Genomic DNA, 18,498 nt, shown 5'->3' on the forward strand with positions numbered 1-18,498 from the left:
GTTGGTGGGTGGCGTGGAGAAGGTGGTTGGTGGGTGGCGTGGAGAAGGTGGTTGGTGGGTGGCGTGGAGAAGGTGGTTGGTGGGTGGCGTGGAGAAGGTGGTTGGTGGGTGGCGCGGAGAAGGTGCTTGGTGGGTGGCGTGGAGAAGGTGGTTGGTGGGTGGCGTGGAGAAGGTGGTTGGTGGGTGGCGTGGAGAAGGTGGTTGGTGGGTGGCGTGGAGAAGGTGGTTGGTGGGTGGCGTGGTGGAGAAGGTGGTTGGTGGGTGAGATGGTGGAGAAGGTGGTTGGTGGGTGGCGTGGTGGAGAAGGTGGTTGGTGGGTGGCGTGGTGGAGAAGGTGGTTGGTCGTTGGCGCTGTGGTTGGTCCAAAATAACGATAGTAAAGAAAAACAGCTAACTCAAAGATCACAGCCCGGGTGACATGAATAATTCCGATTAAACAACGGTGGGGAAATCTAACTGAACACGGACTTATCGGCATCACTGAACTAAGGACCTCTATGGTGCTCTGCGAATTTCCACAGCCATAACTATATATATATATATATATATATATATATATATATATATATATATATATATATATATATATATATATATATATATATATATATATATATATATATATATATATATATTGTTACGGCTGTGGAAATTCACAGAACACCATAAAGGTCTGTAGTTCAGTTAGATCGATAAGTCTGTGTTCAGTTAGATTTCCCCACCATTGTTTAATGGGATTTATTCGCGTCACAGGGCTGTGATCCTTTGAGGTAGGTTTTTCTTTTTCTATCGTTATTTTGAACCAACCACATCTCCACCACCATTACAACAAACAACATCGCCCCCCTTAACCACAACACCAACCACAACCACACCTGCCTCTCAACAACCACGCCATCCTCACCACTCCGCCAGCAACCGTCAACATCTCCACGTCACAAACATCGCCTCACCTTTGTCTCTGAAACAACGCCATCTTTGCACCAGCCACGGCGAGTCCCCAGCGAACAGCGTCGCTGCAAACCGACGCGGGGGGTTTCGTTGTTAGCGCAAGCGACGGTGATTTCACGCACGTCCGCTCTGTAAAAGCTTCACCTCGGAAATTGGATCACAGGAGAAAAAGGGGCGGGGCCTGTGGAGGTCAGAGGTCAGAGAGCGGAGGCCAGATCTAGTCTCACCAACCCTATAAAAGGCCAAACGGAGCACCAGTTCGAGGTCGGAGTCATCGGTGGAGTCTGGAGGCGGTCGGTGAAGTCTGGAGTCGGAAGAACACAGGCGGGGCGGAGTCCAGGGGAGCGGAGAACACGCGAGATGGAGAGCATGGCTGAGCCTGCTGTGCCGAGCAGACCTACGCGTCCATGTGGGGAGATCTGGAGAGAGATCGCCAGCCAGCGCCAAACGGTCTGAGGTGATCGAGCTTCGGGACAGTCCAAGCGTCGCTGAGGAACGGACGGGTTCTTACAAAGAGCATCAACTTTGAAAGAGCATCCAAACCCGTTCGTTCCTCTCAGAGCGTCACCGGCTGAGGCCCGACTCACCCGGCCGCCTGGCAAGGCCTGGGCGTAACCACGGCTATGCTAGCTGCCATAGGGAAAGAGCGTCGCGGGGCACCCCATCGAGGAACCACGAGGGTGGAGGTAACCTGCAATGGTCTTGTGGGACTCCTTCGGTCCACCAAGTCCCACATAATAAAGGCCTACGGGTCCAGTCTGACCCCCTTACCTCTGAGGGGGTCTTTTCCCTGTTTCTTTGTGTGAATGTTGTGGCGCCATGTCCCGCAAGTAGAACTGTGTAAGTGCTTGTAAATAATAATAATAGATGGTTGTAGTGCTTTACCTTGCTCGTGTCTTGTCCCCTTCCCCTATTGATTGCATACCTGCATACGTGCATCCCTGTTTACGTGTTGTTTTACAAATAAATGTCCTTGTGTGAATGTTAACCCGTTCGTCGTGTCCTCTTTCCTTATTGAACCTCCATATTGCTCTCGGAATAATAGTGGGCTTTTTAATAGCCGATAAAAGAATTGGATCCAACGAGGCCTGGGGATAATACACTGCTCGGTTATCCCAGAATGGAACGAACCGCTTAAGCGGTTCGTGTCCAAGCAGGCCTTCATTGAGGTACGGTCTATCAGTAGTCTGCCCGCGCGAATACTTAGGTATATCGATAATTCGGCGATTGACCCTGTCGCGCGCGGGTAGAGTGTTGACTCAGCCTTGGAGCACACCCGTGACTGGTTTTCGGCGTTGTTCCGGAAAGTTGCGACAAAATTGTTCGTCCGGTGGGCGCCCGGCCGCGATTCGGTTTAAAAGTGGTCGTTCGCACGCTGGGCGGGCGGTAAATTCGTAATACATACACATACACACACACATACACACACACAGTGAATAAGCTGGCTTATTGCTACTGTAGGGTTTGTTTCTACAATTTGCACCACACATTTTTTACGGTACCACAGAGCTTTTTAAATCCCCAAGAGTACTAAACCACCATTTCGAAAATTATCTTCTTTTTTTTTTTCTTCCAGCACTCCCAACACTCCAAATTTCCAAATTGTATCAATTTCTGAGTTGTACCTCGGAGCCAGCTGGGACTTTCAGACTTAAATTTTGCACCAATAATGTGAATAGAAAGTATGCAGGGATGACCTAATTGTTTGACATTTTAATATTTTTCACCACAAGGTTTGGTTTGTCGATCAGAACAAAATTGCCCTCGAGATAGCCGAGAACAAGGCACATTTACGCTTCATTTAAATCATACCCCTCCAAGTTAAAGGTGAGGTCTTGCACCCCTACTCGTATCAAACCACCATTAGGTTTTTCTCCCTTTTTTCTGCCAGATAATTCCGAGCTACATATCGGAGCTCGCTGAGACTTTTCCGAATGAAACTTTGCATCAATAAGGGAAATAAAAGTTTGCTGGGTTGACACAATTTTGACCTTGATATATTTTTTGAGGTCATAACCCAATTAAAGACATCTTAATATTTTTCACCAAGGTTTGCCTGATGAGAACAAAATTTCCCTGCCTCGATAGCCTAAAGGAAGTCGCATTTATGCTTAATTCACATCATACCCCCTCAGAGTTAAAGATCAAGGTCAAATTTGAAACAAAACTGAAAAAAAAAACAATGCATTTTTCTTTGTCATCGCTCAATTTTGCCAATGCAGAATCTCAAAGACCACTTGGCCTTTCAAGATGTTCTTGTACCATAATAGTGTACCTGCACTGAAGTTGTGCACCTGATATTTGATTCACGTCCTTGACCTACTTTTTTAGGATTGTGACCTAATTAACACCTTTTTAATCATAACTTTCATAGTTTTCGTCCAATTTTCATGATCTTGGGTTTTATGGATAGATTGTAGATGGTGACACATTTTCTTAATTGACACTCTATTCCGAAATTTTGAAGGTCAAGATCATATGGTGGTCCAAAAGAAAAAAAACATGGCCAAGCTGTTCTGTTCTGCAATAAGTTCTGCAATAAATGTAAAATGTATTTTTTTCACCCCATATAATTATTATTATCTTGCCAAAACGAAGTTTTTGCAAGATATGTTCGTCAGCTTGTATGGTTTTTTTTGTTTGTTTTTTTATTTTTTGTTTGTTTGTTTATTTGTCTGTAATCACATATAAAAAATTCTGCAGAGCACAGTTATCATTGGAAATTTTTGTAACTTCGCATATCAGAGGCCTATAGAGGTCCCTTTCAGTGCACAAAATTTTGAAGGTCAAGGTCAAAGGTCAAGGTCACTGTTGCAAATCAGGGGAATCGACGAAACCCTTATTTTTTGAGTAATTTTGATCGGATAGTCTTCAAACTTCATGGGAATATAGTTCATGGTCTGGCACTCAGCTGATTAATTTCTGGTGGCAATTGGCCTTGACCTTCATGGTTAGCACCTGAGGTCAAACATATTTGACCCCAAGGTCAAATTTTCAAGTTTTAGGAACCATATCGTGTAGAACCTCAAATTGAACACCTCGATGAGTGCTTTCGAGATATGTCAAGCTTGAGACATTATGACGTCATTTGGTGACGTTATGAGGAAAACGCATATTTTTCATGGTTACTTTGTAGAACGATTGTCATCGGAATCTCTCGTAGGCAGATATTCCTCAAGGAGTCGCTCCTGGTGGATAGCAGCTCTGTTCACCTCAGTGTGGCCTTAAAGAAGTCACACGTGGTCACCTTTTGGCAAGATACGGGTCACCCTGCGGGTGACATTGGTTTTTTTTATATTTAATGTTGGTTTTGTTAAAGTCCTCATCCCTCAACAACATTTTTTTTTCCTGAAAATTAAGGAATGTGTAGTTTTGTATCCATCCTTCCATCCATTTGGACCATACTCTTCACAGAGCGTCGGTGCTGACGAAGCAGTCTCTTTGGCTATTGGGCACAATCCTGGATGGATCGCCACTCCGACACAGGATACTCGAATGGCTCAATCATCCAAGCAAGCTGGTACTCATTTTGCCAACCTCAGAAGGATGACAGGCTGAGTCAACCCCACCTGGTATTAATTAAACAGCCAAGCGGGATTTTAACTCAGGATCCTCGGATCCCAAGCCGAGGGACCCTAACCATGAAGCAAACACCAGGCATAGTTTTGTATTCACCTAACAAGTAAAGGCCGACTAGATACATGTACTTTTCTTGGAATATGTAATTTTAATAAATAAAAACATAAGGTCATTAAATATCTAAGTGTCCTAATTAAGGATGTAAACAATTTCATCCATCATTCACTTTACTGAGACAAAAACAGTCATATTTTGACTGTGTGCTTGTAACCTTCAAGTTAGCTACATCAGCATAACCGTGATCATCTTGAGCGTCATAATTGAGAACATTCCCGCTCCTATTTTTAGATGCTCGTGGAGGATCTCTAAGTCTTACTCAGGTTGTTGTTCTAAATCTTCTTCTTGTGGACGTTTTGTTTCACAACCCACAGTTTTCTTCGAAACTTCCTGAAACTTGGCGTATATATGTAAAAATACCCTGCGCAGACAGTAACCATCTCCGATTTAGAAAATTCCTCCAAGAAAAAAAAAGTTATGTCAAAATATCTCCGCTAATGGGAATCGCCTTAAAAATTATCTCCGAAACTAGGCAAGCTGTTTGAATTCTGTTTGCGGGAATCGAACAGGGCATTAGGAGAGATGAATTACCACACATATGATACATCACTATGACGTCATATCAATTTTTATGATGTCATTCCTATTTTTTGACATTTTTTGTTTCACAACCCAGAGTTTTCATCGGATCTTTGTGAAACTTGCCAAGTATATGCAGAAAGCCCACGCGCAGGCAGTAACCATCTCCGATTTTGGAAATTCTTCCGAGAAAAAAAGTTGACGTCATAATATCGCCGCTAATGGAAATCGCTTATACCATTATCTCCGAAACTAGGCAAGCTGTTTGAATTTTGTTTGTGGGAATCAATCCAGGCATTAGCACAGATAATTTATCGCAAACCTGATACATCACAATGACGTCATATTCGTTTTTATGATGTCATCATTATGAGGACGAGGATCTTAGCTCATTTGAGCTTGTTGTGCCATTATGTTATGATCATGATAGTTTTCCCTATGGCCATTCTTTACAAAATGGTAGATAGTCTTCTTTCATCTTTCCTGAATTATACCTACCGTTTTTGAAAAATGAATGCCGCACCAACTTGAGCATTTTTAAATTTTGTACAAGACTCTTGGTGAAATTTGGACAAAAAATCACATGCAGGACAAAGACATTAGGAACAGGAGTTCACTTTAATGCAAATTACAAGGATACGAGTAGACAGCAGGCAAATACTTTGGAGAATATACGGGATGTGAACCTGCATTTGGAGCATCATGAACCTGAGGTTCAACCTGATGGAACAGTTCGTTTGGACAAAGCCTCAATTTTTCTATTTCAAACATCAGTTGGAAGACAAACAAATGGCATCTGCAAAGTTCAAAATAATGGTCTTCAGGCATAAAATTAACAAGGGGAAATTGTACACTTTGCTGTGGATGTGAAAGTCAACATGATTCATCAAGGAAAAGAAGAAAAAAAAAATACTAATAAATCTATTGAGTTGGATTGATCTGGTTAACCTCACTGACGCTTCAGCCTTCATGCAGATATAACAGCGAATGCAGTGAGCTTCATACTTAACGCGTGCACGTGAGAGAATAGGAAACAACAACAGCAACAACAACAACACAATACCCTGCCAATTGTGAATCCGTGTCGTTGGCTATGACCATTTTGCTTCCGGTTTTTTTTTTTTTGCTTCCGGTTTTTGTCATGGGGAATGATGCATGCCGGGAGATAAAGGCATCGTCGGAGACATGAAAGACCCAAATAATATCAGACATGGTGTACATTTCCTCCACTGATTTTAATAAAGATATCTCCCGCATCATCAAAAAATAATTTTTAATTCTGATTTACATTATTTGATCGTTGATCCCGAATCCAGGCCGAAGTAACCGGAAATTGCGTATACAGTTGTGAACAAGTTTATATGTAAAGTCAGAAGTGAATTTAAGAATTCTACGTTCGCTTCTAGGCTTTGCCTATTCCACATTAATCCTTACCGTCTCGCCCTGTTCTTCATTGCACGGCCCGCGAGCCGCTGGCGGCCCAAAGTGCGGCCCACAATACACAAATGTGAAAACGGCCCGTAATAATCCGCCATAAATGCGATCAAATCGACCCAACAGTCTCAAACGAGTGTTCCAATGCGAAGCACAAAAGTAACATCACTACATCAGCATACTGTATGGTCGTAGTGGACAAACAATTCTGCTTGCAGCGGTTAACAACGAAGAAGAAGAAGAAGAAGAGTAAGTGGAGGCGGGGCCTAATCACAGCCATTTATGGAGTCCTGCAGGAAGTGCCCCCCTCCCTCCCCCCTAATAAAACATTAACAATCGTGAAGATCACTGCCGTAACGTACTCTTACCATTGGTGATCGCAGTTTTTGAACATCTGGACGCCATAGCAAAGACGAAAAGTAATAAATTGCTAAATCCGTTTAACCCTGTCGGTTTAATGGAGAGAAAACGTTGAATACATTTTCAGCACAAGTGAGTGAGTGGTTGAGTGGGTGGGTGAGTGAGTGAGTGTGCGCGTGCCGAGTGGGTCGTACCGAGGAAGGCGTGGCGAAGGCGGGTGGGCGGGGCCAAGCCGAGGGACCGCCTCCTCACCGCTTCCAGTAAACTCTGCTTCGAACGCCCATTGCTGCCTTTCACTTTGTCCAAAAGCTCCATGATTTGTATCACCCGGATCTCGAAATCAATATCACTCTGCGCACAAACTCAAATTTACAAGAGTCGCTCGATAAACCCTCCGGAACTGCTTTCGTCCACCTTCCTCCGAGCCGATTGCCTTACTTTCGCCTGTTTCCCATTAAAACGATGCCGCATCCAGGAACACCCTCCGCCCCCCCCCCCGGTGGGGTCACAATTTGATCCTGTCACTCTGGTCTCTCATGCACTCCCACCTCAACCTGCCGTGAGTGGAAGTCGCTCACTCTTCACGGTCACATTCCCGGTATTATAGCTCACTTTTCTTTCAGCGCACACTTGGTCTACTTTTCTCTTTGACACTCACTCCTATCTTCCACTCGGACGGGCAAATGTAACAAACACGATAAAGCAGTGCGACGGATTCAACAAAGAATAAAAATAGAAATTGTGCTGTCAGAGTCTCGCGAGATCACGGCAGCTGTTCGGCGTCTGCGTCACGTGACCCAAATACGGGACGAGCTTCGACGAGCGTCACGCTCATCACAACATTCGGAACCCATTCAAATAAAATAAAACCTAATACCTTCAACTCATTGATAACTAGATCAATGCTTCCCACGTGATAAAGGAAAAAATATATATATAATGATTGGACGGTGTATGAACATAGCCGGTGAAGCGATGCTGCGCTGTACTTCCGTGTTTTGGCCTCCCACTTCCGGTAATCGAAACGATCCGGATTAGTTGTCACAACCGGATGTCGGAGGAAATGCACCGCCATCTTGAGACCCCCAGAATAAATGACTTCACGCTTCTGGCACATTCTGAATGTGGCGTGGACAGTCACGTCACGTTTACTAATCCATTGCCCCCCAAATCTACCGGGAAATTGTGCCGATAAATTTTGCTAAATATCATTCAGGAAACGGTCTGCGCTGCAAAGTGTGTGAACGGCCGTTATTACGTGAACGAAATATACCTCATACAGTATTGTAATCATGTCGAGGCTAATGTCCCCCTCCCGGAGTCTTAACTCCTGATGTGACTACTCTTCACGTCCACAGTTCGTTTTCTCTTCAATCGTCGCTTGTTCCCTGCAATAACGATAATAACTACAATTAAATGATCGTCGAAGTAAATTTAATCGGCTTGGAAAACAATTCACTTTCCTCAAATCGACCTTGTGAAGGCAAAATGATAAAATTAGAGGATTTTTGTGCTTTTTCAATAACGAGCAGAGTAGCAGTCACCCGATGGGCGATTTTGTTCCAACACGTTGTTCTGACGCATACCTTTATTCGGGCGGTGTATAGGCAACACGATTCATGTTATCTGCCTCTGGAACCTAATCTTCTCTTAGATTTCTTCCACTCCAACCTGGACGTTCTGTAAAAGCCCTTCCTCACCAACTCAATAAATACTCTCAGCTATTGGCAATTCTCCTGACTGTTCTTGTGTAAACGTTGAAGAGAAATACCTGTTTAATAAGCCTGCCATCTCACTTTCATCACCAACCACTCTCCCGGTGATGTTCCTCAATGGGCCCACACTGGTCCTAACCCGTTCTTTCCCCCTGATATACTTAAATAAATCCTTGCTATTATGTTTAATATTCTTCGCCATGTCCTTCTTATACTCTCTTTTGGTTTGCCGAGTAATTCTCTTAACTTGCCTCTGTTTCCTCTGATAGTGATATCAATCTAACTCCAGTCCTGATATTTTACACCGAATAAATGCCTTTTGCTTCTCCTTAATAACATTCCTTATCTCACGACTCAACCACCCTGGTCTCTTTCTGCTTCTAATTTTACGCCTCAATGGAATGTACTTACTCTGCACTCCACACATTTGCTCCTTGAAGGTTTCCCATTTTTCTGATGCTGATTGTCCTATTGTTAGCTTCCCCCAATCTACATCACCCAACTCTCTCCTCATACCCTCAAGGTTTACATTCCTGAAATCTAATAGCCTTACCCTGCTAACCTGAACTCTAACTTGAACTCTTAACAAAGTCTTTGCACACACAATGTTATGGTCATTTGCTCATCAATGCTCCCCGACTTCCACCTCCTCCACCACATTGGGATCGTTACTTAAAAGGAGGTATAACATTGCACTCCCCCTCGTGGGCTTATCTACAAACTGGGTTACTTTGGCTTCAAGCTCTTCCATCTTATTATTTAAACTCCTGGCATTGGTATGTAATATGTTTAACTTTTCCCTTCCTGAAATTATATTTTCTTGCCCAGCCTCACTCATCATAATTACATCATCAGTTCCTTCCTTCATAGCACATCCATCCTCAACTGACCTAAAAATGAAAAACCCTGAATTCCTTCCTCAATTCCCACTGTAAACCTTGCTGCCCCCTTTCTATTTAACATACAGCCATCATTCTGGAAACACTCCCTTTGTCCCCAAAATGATTCCCACTGCTCAAATGTAAAACCTTCAACCCTACACCATTCTTCCAGCCATTGGTTGACATCTATCGTTCTGCTCATAATTTCTATTCCATTTCCTAATCTTGGGAGAATACCAGAAAACATTAACTCACAACCTTTTGCTTTCAGCTGCTTACCTAATATCCTGCAGGGAAGCGCGGGAAGACATGGGACAGGGGAGAAATTGGACGAGTCGTCAGACGTCATCAACTAATGCCGAATAAGGGTCAAACTTATTGAAGTAAGTAAATCCATAGATGTATCAAATTCACAATTATGTGTGTGATTTATCCTCTTCCTGCTTGACGATGTTTGAGGTCAGGATTCTACGCAGAAAACAGGTGAGTTCACAGTGGTTTTAACATTTTGGGGTGAAAAAGATTATTTTTTGGTTGTCACAATGTCTCATTTGACTATCTTGATATTAAATATTTGATGTGAAAAAAATGTTACCAGAAATTGACTTGAATGCTAGCCATAAAGAGTGAGTGCAAATATGTCAAGGCGTTCAGAGTTTCAGAAAATCAGTCGCCATTTTTGTAAGTGATACCCCTGGGGAGAGTTGGGACGGTGGTGTCCCACCCCTCCCTCATGGCGGTCAACTCTCCCCGCATGTCCCAATTCTTCCCTATTATATATTCCAGTGTTATACCTGTCTGTGAGAATGTGACAGCTAAATATATTATACTTTACACATTCTTCATTTGAGATGTAATTCTAATTTTAAATCTCTTAAGATTCTAATTTCAAGAAAACTTTGCTCCATAATACTCGACAAAAGGTGTTTTCTTCTTCATTGCAGTTATCATAATGCCACGGTATTACAAGTGGAACACTAACCATGGGCTTGTTCCCGAAGATTTTCATGAAAGAAGCTGTTCTTCATTCAGTAACGCATGGAGAATCGTTACGTGAGGTCGCCAAGACAAATGGCAAACCGAAGATGTCCAAATATGTGAAAAAGTTCCAGAAAGACCTCGATGTCAAAATGGCAGCAAATTTTTTTATCAGAGTCATGGTCTGCCTGCAAACCAAGAACAGTCACTTGCCAATTATTTGACTATGTCTTCCAAAACGTTCCAAAGCCTCACACCCAGAGTGTGCCAGAAAAATGACATTTCATATTATATTGCTCAGAGAAATGGCCTGCGCATGTCAGATAATTAATTGGGATGAAGAACAAATGGCTGGACGTGACTGGCTCACTGGATTTCTCAAACGACACCCAAGACTTTCTATTTGATGCCCAGAGGCAACGTCCTTGGGACGAGCTCCCACTTTTAACAAGGTGACAGTTGAGAAAGCCATCACCGATGACAAATTGGAGGTGGGAGTATTTCCAACCTTGATGAGACTGGATTTCCCAAGGTACAGAAGGTACCAAAGGTCATTGCCTTGAAGGGTAGCAAACAGATTGGGTTAGTGACTGCATGAGAGGGGTAAACTTGTCACAGTATGTGCAGTGTGCATAACAGGTGTTGCCCTGCCACCCGTGTTTGTGTTTCCACGAAAGAACTTTCGTGAAACGATGATGAAAGGAGTGCCTGAGGATCTTGAGGTGTTGCACACCAGTCACAACTTTGCGGATGTTTTTGTTTAATAAAACAATTCAACCTAAATGTTCTTTATTGTTTTTCTTTGTGTCCCATTTCTTCCACTCCACTGTCCCATGTCTCTAGACATTGTCCCCAAAGCCACCCCAAAATTTATCAAAAATTGGTCATGACCCAGAACTCAGAAAGTTTGGCCAAATGTTATATATTTTGAAGGGTAAGTCAATGGGTTTATTTGACAACCAAATATTACCTGAAAAGTTTTATATTTCCACGTGTGGGACACAAGTCGGGAAATACTGAAAATAGTGTCCCACGTCTCCCTGACCGGTATCTATTTTTCAAACCCCCTGAGTAAACTTTCCTGAATTCATTTGCTTCTAGCTGTACTACAAACACCTTCATACCATGACCCGATACGATGTCGTTTACCCTTCCTTCAATGTCCCTAACTCCTGCTCCTTCAAAACTGTACCTTTTATCGTTAACTAATCCTGCAAAAAATGTTCCATAGAACTTCCGTGGAACTTAGGACATTCAGTAGAACTGTTCCACAGAAATTAACGTGGGTTATTGTTTTCCTTATGCCCACGACCTTATTGATATTGGACGTTATCAGCACGTATGCAAAATTTGATGGAGATTGGGTAACGATCTTGTCCTCCTGCCTCAATCCCACTTGGAGGGCTTTCAGAACGATCCCACAATGCCGTGCGCGCCGCCATATTGGTTGTAATCACTTCCCTGGCAACGATAGCACCAGCAGCTCAACAATCCAGCACGTTTGTCTCGTTATTCTGACCTCCTGCAACGGAAGGTTACACTAATTATTTGGCCTTGTTCGATCTTGTTTCCCTTTTCGCGCTTGTTTGACTTGCCAACAAATATGGCGCCCGCGCACTGCACCATGGGTACTAAAACCCCTCCACAGAAGATATTTTAAGGGAAAGCTTGACATCCAAGGGGGATTGGGGGGGGGGAGTTAGTCAGAGTCACGTGACTCGTTTTGAACCGTTTTTCGATCCTCGTGGAGGATCTCCAAGTCTTACTCACGTTATTGTTCTTCATCTTCTTCTTGTGGACTTTTTTGTTTCACAGCCTCCAGTTTTCATCGAAACCTCCTGAAACATGGCATATATATGTAAAAATACCCCGCGCAGACAGTAAAGATCTTCAATTTTGAAAATTCCTCCGAGAAAAAATAAAAAGTTATGACGTCATAATATCTCCGCTAATGGAAATCGCCTAAAAAAATTATCTCCGAAACTAGGCAAGCTTTTTGAATTGTGTTTGCGGAAATCGAACAGGGCATTAGCACAGATAATAATTTATCGCAAACCTGATACATCACAATGACGTCATATTCGTTTTTATGACGTCATAATTAAGAGGACGAGGATCTTGGCTCATTTGAGCTTGTTTTCCCCACTCCGTGTTTTCCTTCCTTCGGGTTATACAATATCTTTTTAACATTTGTGTTGTGCAAGGTATCGGCGTTTGTTTTCCATCTGGAAAGGATTTATATCTGATTAATAAAGAAAATTATTTCAAACACAAAGCAGAACGGAACGTACAACGTCTCATGTTTAATAATGAAATAAGGAACTGAATCAGGATTAAAAACATAATTTATGTGTTTGAGGAGGAAGAAGAAGAATAATATCACAGGCGGAGGGAAAACGAAATGTCATTTGAAGAAGAGGAGTCGGCCCATGGTGGAGGTGTTCCATGACCAAGCAGCGACGAGAGCGCTCGCCGAGTGGCTTAAGCACTCAAGCAAGCACTCCAACGGAACGGCTGGCTTGGTAATGAAACACACCTAAATCCTGCAAGTGGTGTATAATGTTCCCAAACATTTTGAACACAAGTTTATGCAAATTCCTCGGTATGAGGGACCCAGATCACGCCTTTTATACAGTATGAGAGAGATGACAATCGGTTGGTTGGGCTTACCGGATATACACCGCTTAAACCATACACACCATCGACCTTGCAAACGGCGTTAATACTGATTAACGAAATGGAACAAACTATATAATATTTTCTGGAAATTGATAACTCTCTCTTATTTATTATTATTATTATTATTATTTTTTTGCTGCCGACGAGTAAGTGGCATATATAGAGCTGCGGGCTCGAAAAACGTCTTGAATTTAGAAAGAAGAAGAGGAAGAGTAATTTGGAAAGTCATGGCGTCCCCCAAATGGTACGACAAATACACGAACGTGCCTCAAGCTTTTCTTCCTCCATTGAGCGACAAGGACAGAGTGGCGGCGGCTGAACGGGCCTTGATTCGTGCCCGTCTCAAGCGTCTTTTTCTTTTACAGTACAACGACCCAGCGCGCACCGGACAAATCGTGAGGACTGAACGGAAGATAGAGCGGTTTACTATAGGATCGAGTACCGGGTCATCCGCACACGTCGACTCATCTCGACTCACCAACACAAGCACACAATGACGAGATTTTTACATTCGATGTTTTCCGTATTTTAGTTTACTCGCATTGTTCTGTCGTCAGGTTCCGCTGCTCTCGCCTCTGGGTCCCCGTGCGGTGGCCGCCCTGTATATATATATATATATATATATATATATATATATATATATATATATATATATATATATATATATATATATATATATATATATATATATATATGTATGTATGTATGTATGTATGTATGTGTATATGTATGTATGTATGTATGTGTATATGTATGTATGTATGTATGTGTATATGTATGTATGTATGTGTATATGTATGTATGTATGTGTATATGTATGTATGTATGTGTATATGTATGTATGTATGTGTATGTGTATATGTATGTATGTATGTGTATATGTATGTGTATATATATATGTATATGTGTATATATGTATGTATATATGTATATATATGTGTAGGTATATGTATATGTATATATATATATATATATATATGTATGTATATGTATATATGTATATATATATATATATAGCCTGGTGTTGGCGCAGTGGTTAGGGCAGCGGCTTGGGATCCAAAAGGTCCTGAGTTCAAGCCCCGTTGGGCCACTGAATTAATACACCAGGGGGTTGACTCAGCCTGTCATCCTTCCGAGGTCTGCAAAGTGAGTACCAGTGTACTGGGCCGGTGTATACCCCGGTTAAAATAGGTGTACCATATCCCTGTGTCGTAAGAGGTAACCAGGGTTGCGTCAGGAAGGGCATCCGGCGTAAAACATGTGCCAAATCACTATGCGGATCATACGGATGATCCGCTGTGGCGACCCCTAACAGGAGAAGCCGAAAGAAGAAGAATATATATATATATATATGTCCCAAGGTCACATTTTGGTGGGTCAGAGAAACGGGTTGTGAAAGAGTTTGCTCCCAAAAGTTGTAAATTCTTACTTCACTTTGTTTTCCTGTTTTTGTGGTCTGTAAGATGTCTGTCAGATGGTTGTCCACACTAGGTTGTGTGTGCATACAAGGAACTTCATCGTGGCATGCGGAGTTTGGTGTGTTCATGTCATGAGATTTGTTTCGTGAAAAGTTCTAACTCTTGAGCATAATCGGTGAACAAATGATTCCAACCAAAGCCATTATTTGTGTTGCGACTGCAGGCTGACCCTGCTATTAATCGCTGGGCACGAGCGCACACCTATGATCATGGAACCCTTACGTTTCGTGCTTCTCCACGAACGTCGCTGCTTGGTCTGATGACAGGATTGCTTCCTATAGTTGCTTTTGCTGTTGCCATGCATGTGGAAAGGGTGAGTTTCTTGCACACATTTCACTCCCACCTCTCGTCCATGTTATGCTAATTCGGTTTGCCCAGTAGTCTTCCCATCTGAACCACTAGCTCGTGACTCAGGAAACTCGGGTTCAAGTACTAATATGGTCATCGGTTGTTTATTAATGTCCTTTTCATGTAAAGGTACAATAATTTGTCTTCATGTCTTTGTCCTTTATGTTTAAATTATGGACAAGCTCCTCCATTCTCCTCTTTCCACCTGCCTCAACAGACACTCCACTGCATGCGAGATGCCCCCCCGCCCCCCTCCTCCACTTTGTCGACCAAACGTGTAATTTTTTTTACTTCTCTTTCCAATGTAGAAATGGAGACATAATGAAATTGACGAAGGAAGGATGAATGTTGACACACGTATGCAGTGAAATGTCCCAGACTGCATCTCTGCTCTGCTCTTCACGACTGCCCTGGATCCTGCTCGGCGTGGATTTTATTATTATTATTATTCTTGTTTCTGCCAAAATTCCAATCCCGGTTGGGACTCGACTAATGCAGCCAGGAATGAGAATTTTTGAGATTAACTTTCATTTCACTTTGGTGGAAGTTTCTTGGCGAGATGGCTTTTCACTTCATTTCAGTCCTCGTTTAAACCTCGCTCTGTATTCTCACTCCCAACGCAATATACAGCACATGATCTTCAAATAAAATGTCATGTGGTCAAGATTTATTATTGTTTTTTTTGTGGAGGATCATTTTATAATAAGCCATATAATCATGCCTATTTTCCCCACCCTTCATCGTGTCATCAACTTGATGTATCAATTGTCCCACACTTTTTGAAGAAAAGGAAAAAAAATGGGGGAATTGTAATTGGCCCTGTCTTTGTCTATCTGTGTGCCCCTCCATCACGCCATCTTCGAAACAGTTGTGCAGAAATTCACCAAACTTGGTAGTTTTGATTACCAATGGTAAGGATGTGCGAAGGTAGTATCATTTTGACCCTGGGGTGCAGGGTCAAACAAAGCAATTACACAGACAATTTAAGAACTTAACTAGAACGGGCACTCGGTAGAGCGCATACCTTCGCCAACGCTACATTTTGCCCCCCCCCCCAGAAATCGTTGATTGTGAGGGTATTTAATCCCATACCACATCTGCCATCTCATATGTGTTATGATGGCTTAAAAACATTAAATTTCCTTCTGTTTGACACTGATTCACGTACATTGTATAATTTCTGTATGAACTCCCTGACCTTTTTGGATGTCGGTGTCAAGTCAATCTGATGACAACTGGTCACATTATAAGAAAGAGGTTCAGTGACACCCCCCCCCTAATGCTTTCAACTCACCAATAAAGTCACTGTCAAATATTACACATCACAGGATAGGGAATTGAATTCTAAACATTTTGAATCTACTTACATGCAAATTGTATAAGAATTGACCGTGTTATGATAATAAAGGTCGTTGACCCCCCTGACCTTTGACCCAAACCGCAAACAAAGGTAATGACGTCATTGTGTCATCGTATATCACAAGATTGGGCATTGAATTCACAACATTTTGGCATTGGTTGCATGCAAATTGGATAAAAATCGACCGCACTATGGCAAAATGACGATTTTGACCTTTTCATGACCTCGACCTTAACCTTTGTACTCTTAATTTTGTAATTGGTATTAGAGTGTGGGAAACAGAACAGTCAACATTTTGGTGTTGGTTTCATGCAAATCGGATAAGAATTGACCGTGTTATAACTAAAACCGCACATTTTGCAATGTCGTGACCCCCCCCTGACCTTTGACTCCCAACCGCTAATAAGGGTTATTACGTCATTGTGTCATGTCACATATCACAAGATGGGGCATTGAATTCTGAACATTTTGGCATTAGTTGCATGCAAATTGGATACAAATTGACCACGCTATCGTAAAAAGACGATTTTGACCTTTTCATGACCTTGACCTTTGACTCGATCGCTCCCAATATCTAATCAAATGGTCCTCGGATAATAACCAATCATCCCACCAAATTTGCTGCGATTCAGTTCAATACTTTTGGAGTTATGCGAATAACAAACAAAATAAAAACCAATGTCACCCCCAGGGTGACCAGTATCTTGCCAAAATGTGAACATGAGTGACTTATTTATTCGATTAAAGTTACTCAAAAAATAAGGGTTTTGTCGACCTTGATGCTTGACCTTTTTGTGACCTTGACCTTTGACCTTTGACCTTTATATTTTCGTACGGTTAATGGTATCTCTCCAGGACCGTTGTACATGAAATATCAAGAGATTTTGATGAGAACTGAGGAAATAAAATTTTCATGAAAAATCCATTTTTTCGTCATGACGTCATCAAATGACGTCATAATGTCTCAAGCTTGACATATCTAGAAAGCACTCATCGAGGTGTTCAATTTGAGGTATTACTCGATATGGTACCTGATTTCAAAATTTGACCTTGGGGTCAAAAACTTTCGACCTCCAGCGCTAACCATGAAGGTCAAGGCCGATCGCCACCAAAAATTAATCAGCTGAGCGCCAGACCACGAACTATATTCCCATGAAGTTTGAAGACGATCCGATCAAAATTACTCAAAAAATAAGGGTTTCGTCGACTCTCCTGATTTGCGACAGTGACCTTGACCTTTGACCTTGACCTTGAAAATTTTATGCGCTGAAAGGGACCTCTATAGGACTCTGATATGCGAAGCTACAAAAATTACCAATGATAACTGTGCTCTGCAGAGTGATCGATATGTGATTACAGACAAAAAAAAAAACATACAAGCTGACCAACATATCTTGCAAAAACTTCGTTTTGGAAAGATAACAAACACACATATTCACAAATAAATCAATAAATACACAGCGATCAAAACTTAACCTTCGCAACAAAGTTTGCAAAGGTAAAAAAATAAATTAAAATGAAACGTCGTACGTGTATGCAATCAACATCGAGTATTCATGAAATGTGTAACGTTTGTTTGGGGGATTTGAGACCCGGTTCATGCCCCGCCAGGGGGTGGGGACCGCGGTCACAAGGGTCAAAATAGGAAAAGTAAAAACTAACTCAAAATTTGTTATTGGGTCAATTGTGGAATTTTTTGCCATCTTTCAATTGTGCTTCAAGTGGGAAGGGGGGGGGGGCGGGGAGATTTGTGATTACCTGCCATCAATTTCACTCGTTTACTTTTTGTCTTCGGCCTTCTCTGAGATTTTGATGTCTCTTATAGAGGGAACCGCGGTCTTAGCATTTCCTGTGAAGGACTTGTTTTATGTATTTAAAGACCAACTGGTGACATTCATGTCAAGCATCAACTACTTCTTTTTATTTATTTTAAACTAAATTTGAAACAGGCAATTTATGATGGGGGTAGGAGCTGCAGGGAATGATGATGTGCATTGCCATTTTGTATGCACATGCTTCTGATGACTCCAATGCAGGATTTGGTCTTCCATTTCACTATGCTTGTACCATATCCTGATGCTGGATGGACTGTGCTTCCC

At 42.2% G+C, this 18,498-nt stretch overlaps 2 protein-coding genes across 5 annotated transcripts in view; one reads left to right on the top strand and one right to left on the bottom strand.

Annotated features, from left to right (window-relative positions):
- The window catches only part of DCAF6 (DDB1 and CUL4 associated factor 6), a 95,967-nt gene extending 88,243 nt beyond the window's left edge, over positions 1-7,724 (bottom strand). For 2 of the 4 annotated variants that reach the window (XM_085850407.1, XM_085850406.1), the window contains exon 1: positions 7,155-7,723. In XM_085850407.1, coding sequence (XP_085706533.1) covers positions 7,155-7,275 — 121 coding nt within the window. In that variant the 5' untranslated portion in view covers positions 7,276-7,723. Of the gene's footprint in view, positions 1-7,154 lie in introns of all 4 variants that reach the window. The other 2 variants (XM_085850409.1, XM_085850408.1) reach the window with 2 other exon arrangements.
- A 5,644-nt stretch (positions 7,725-13,368) lies between these two features.
- On the top strand, positions 13,369-15,705 carry NDUFB4 (NADH:ubiquinone oxidoreductase subunit B4). The gene is made up of 3 exons (XM_085850415.1): positions 13,369-13,608; positions 14,855-15,004; positions 15,348-15,705. The coding sequence occupies exons 1-3, from the start codon at positions 13,441-13,443 to the stop codon at positions 15,405-15,407; spliced, it is 378 nt and encodes a 125-aa protein (XP_085706541.1). The 5' UTR covers positions 13,369-13,440; the 3' UTR covers positions 15,408-15,705.
- The last annotated feature ends 2,793 nt before the right edge of the window (positions 15,706-18,498 follow it).

This window comes from Eptatretus burgeri, chromosome 12, assembly GCF_056783735.1.
Source record: "Eptatretus burgeri isolate ZD-2024b chromosome 12, Ebu_testis_v1, whole genome shotgun sequence".
NCBI lineage: Eukaryota > Metazoa > Chordata > Myxini > Myxiniformes > Myxinidae > Eptatretus > Eptatretus burgeri.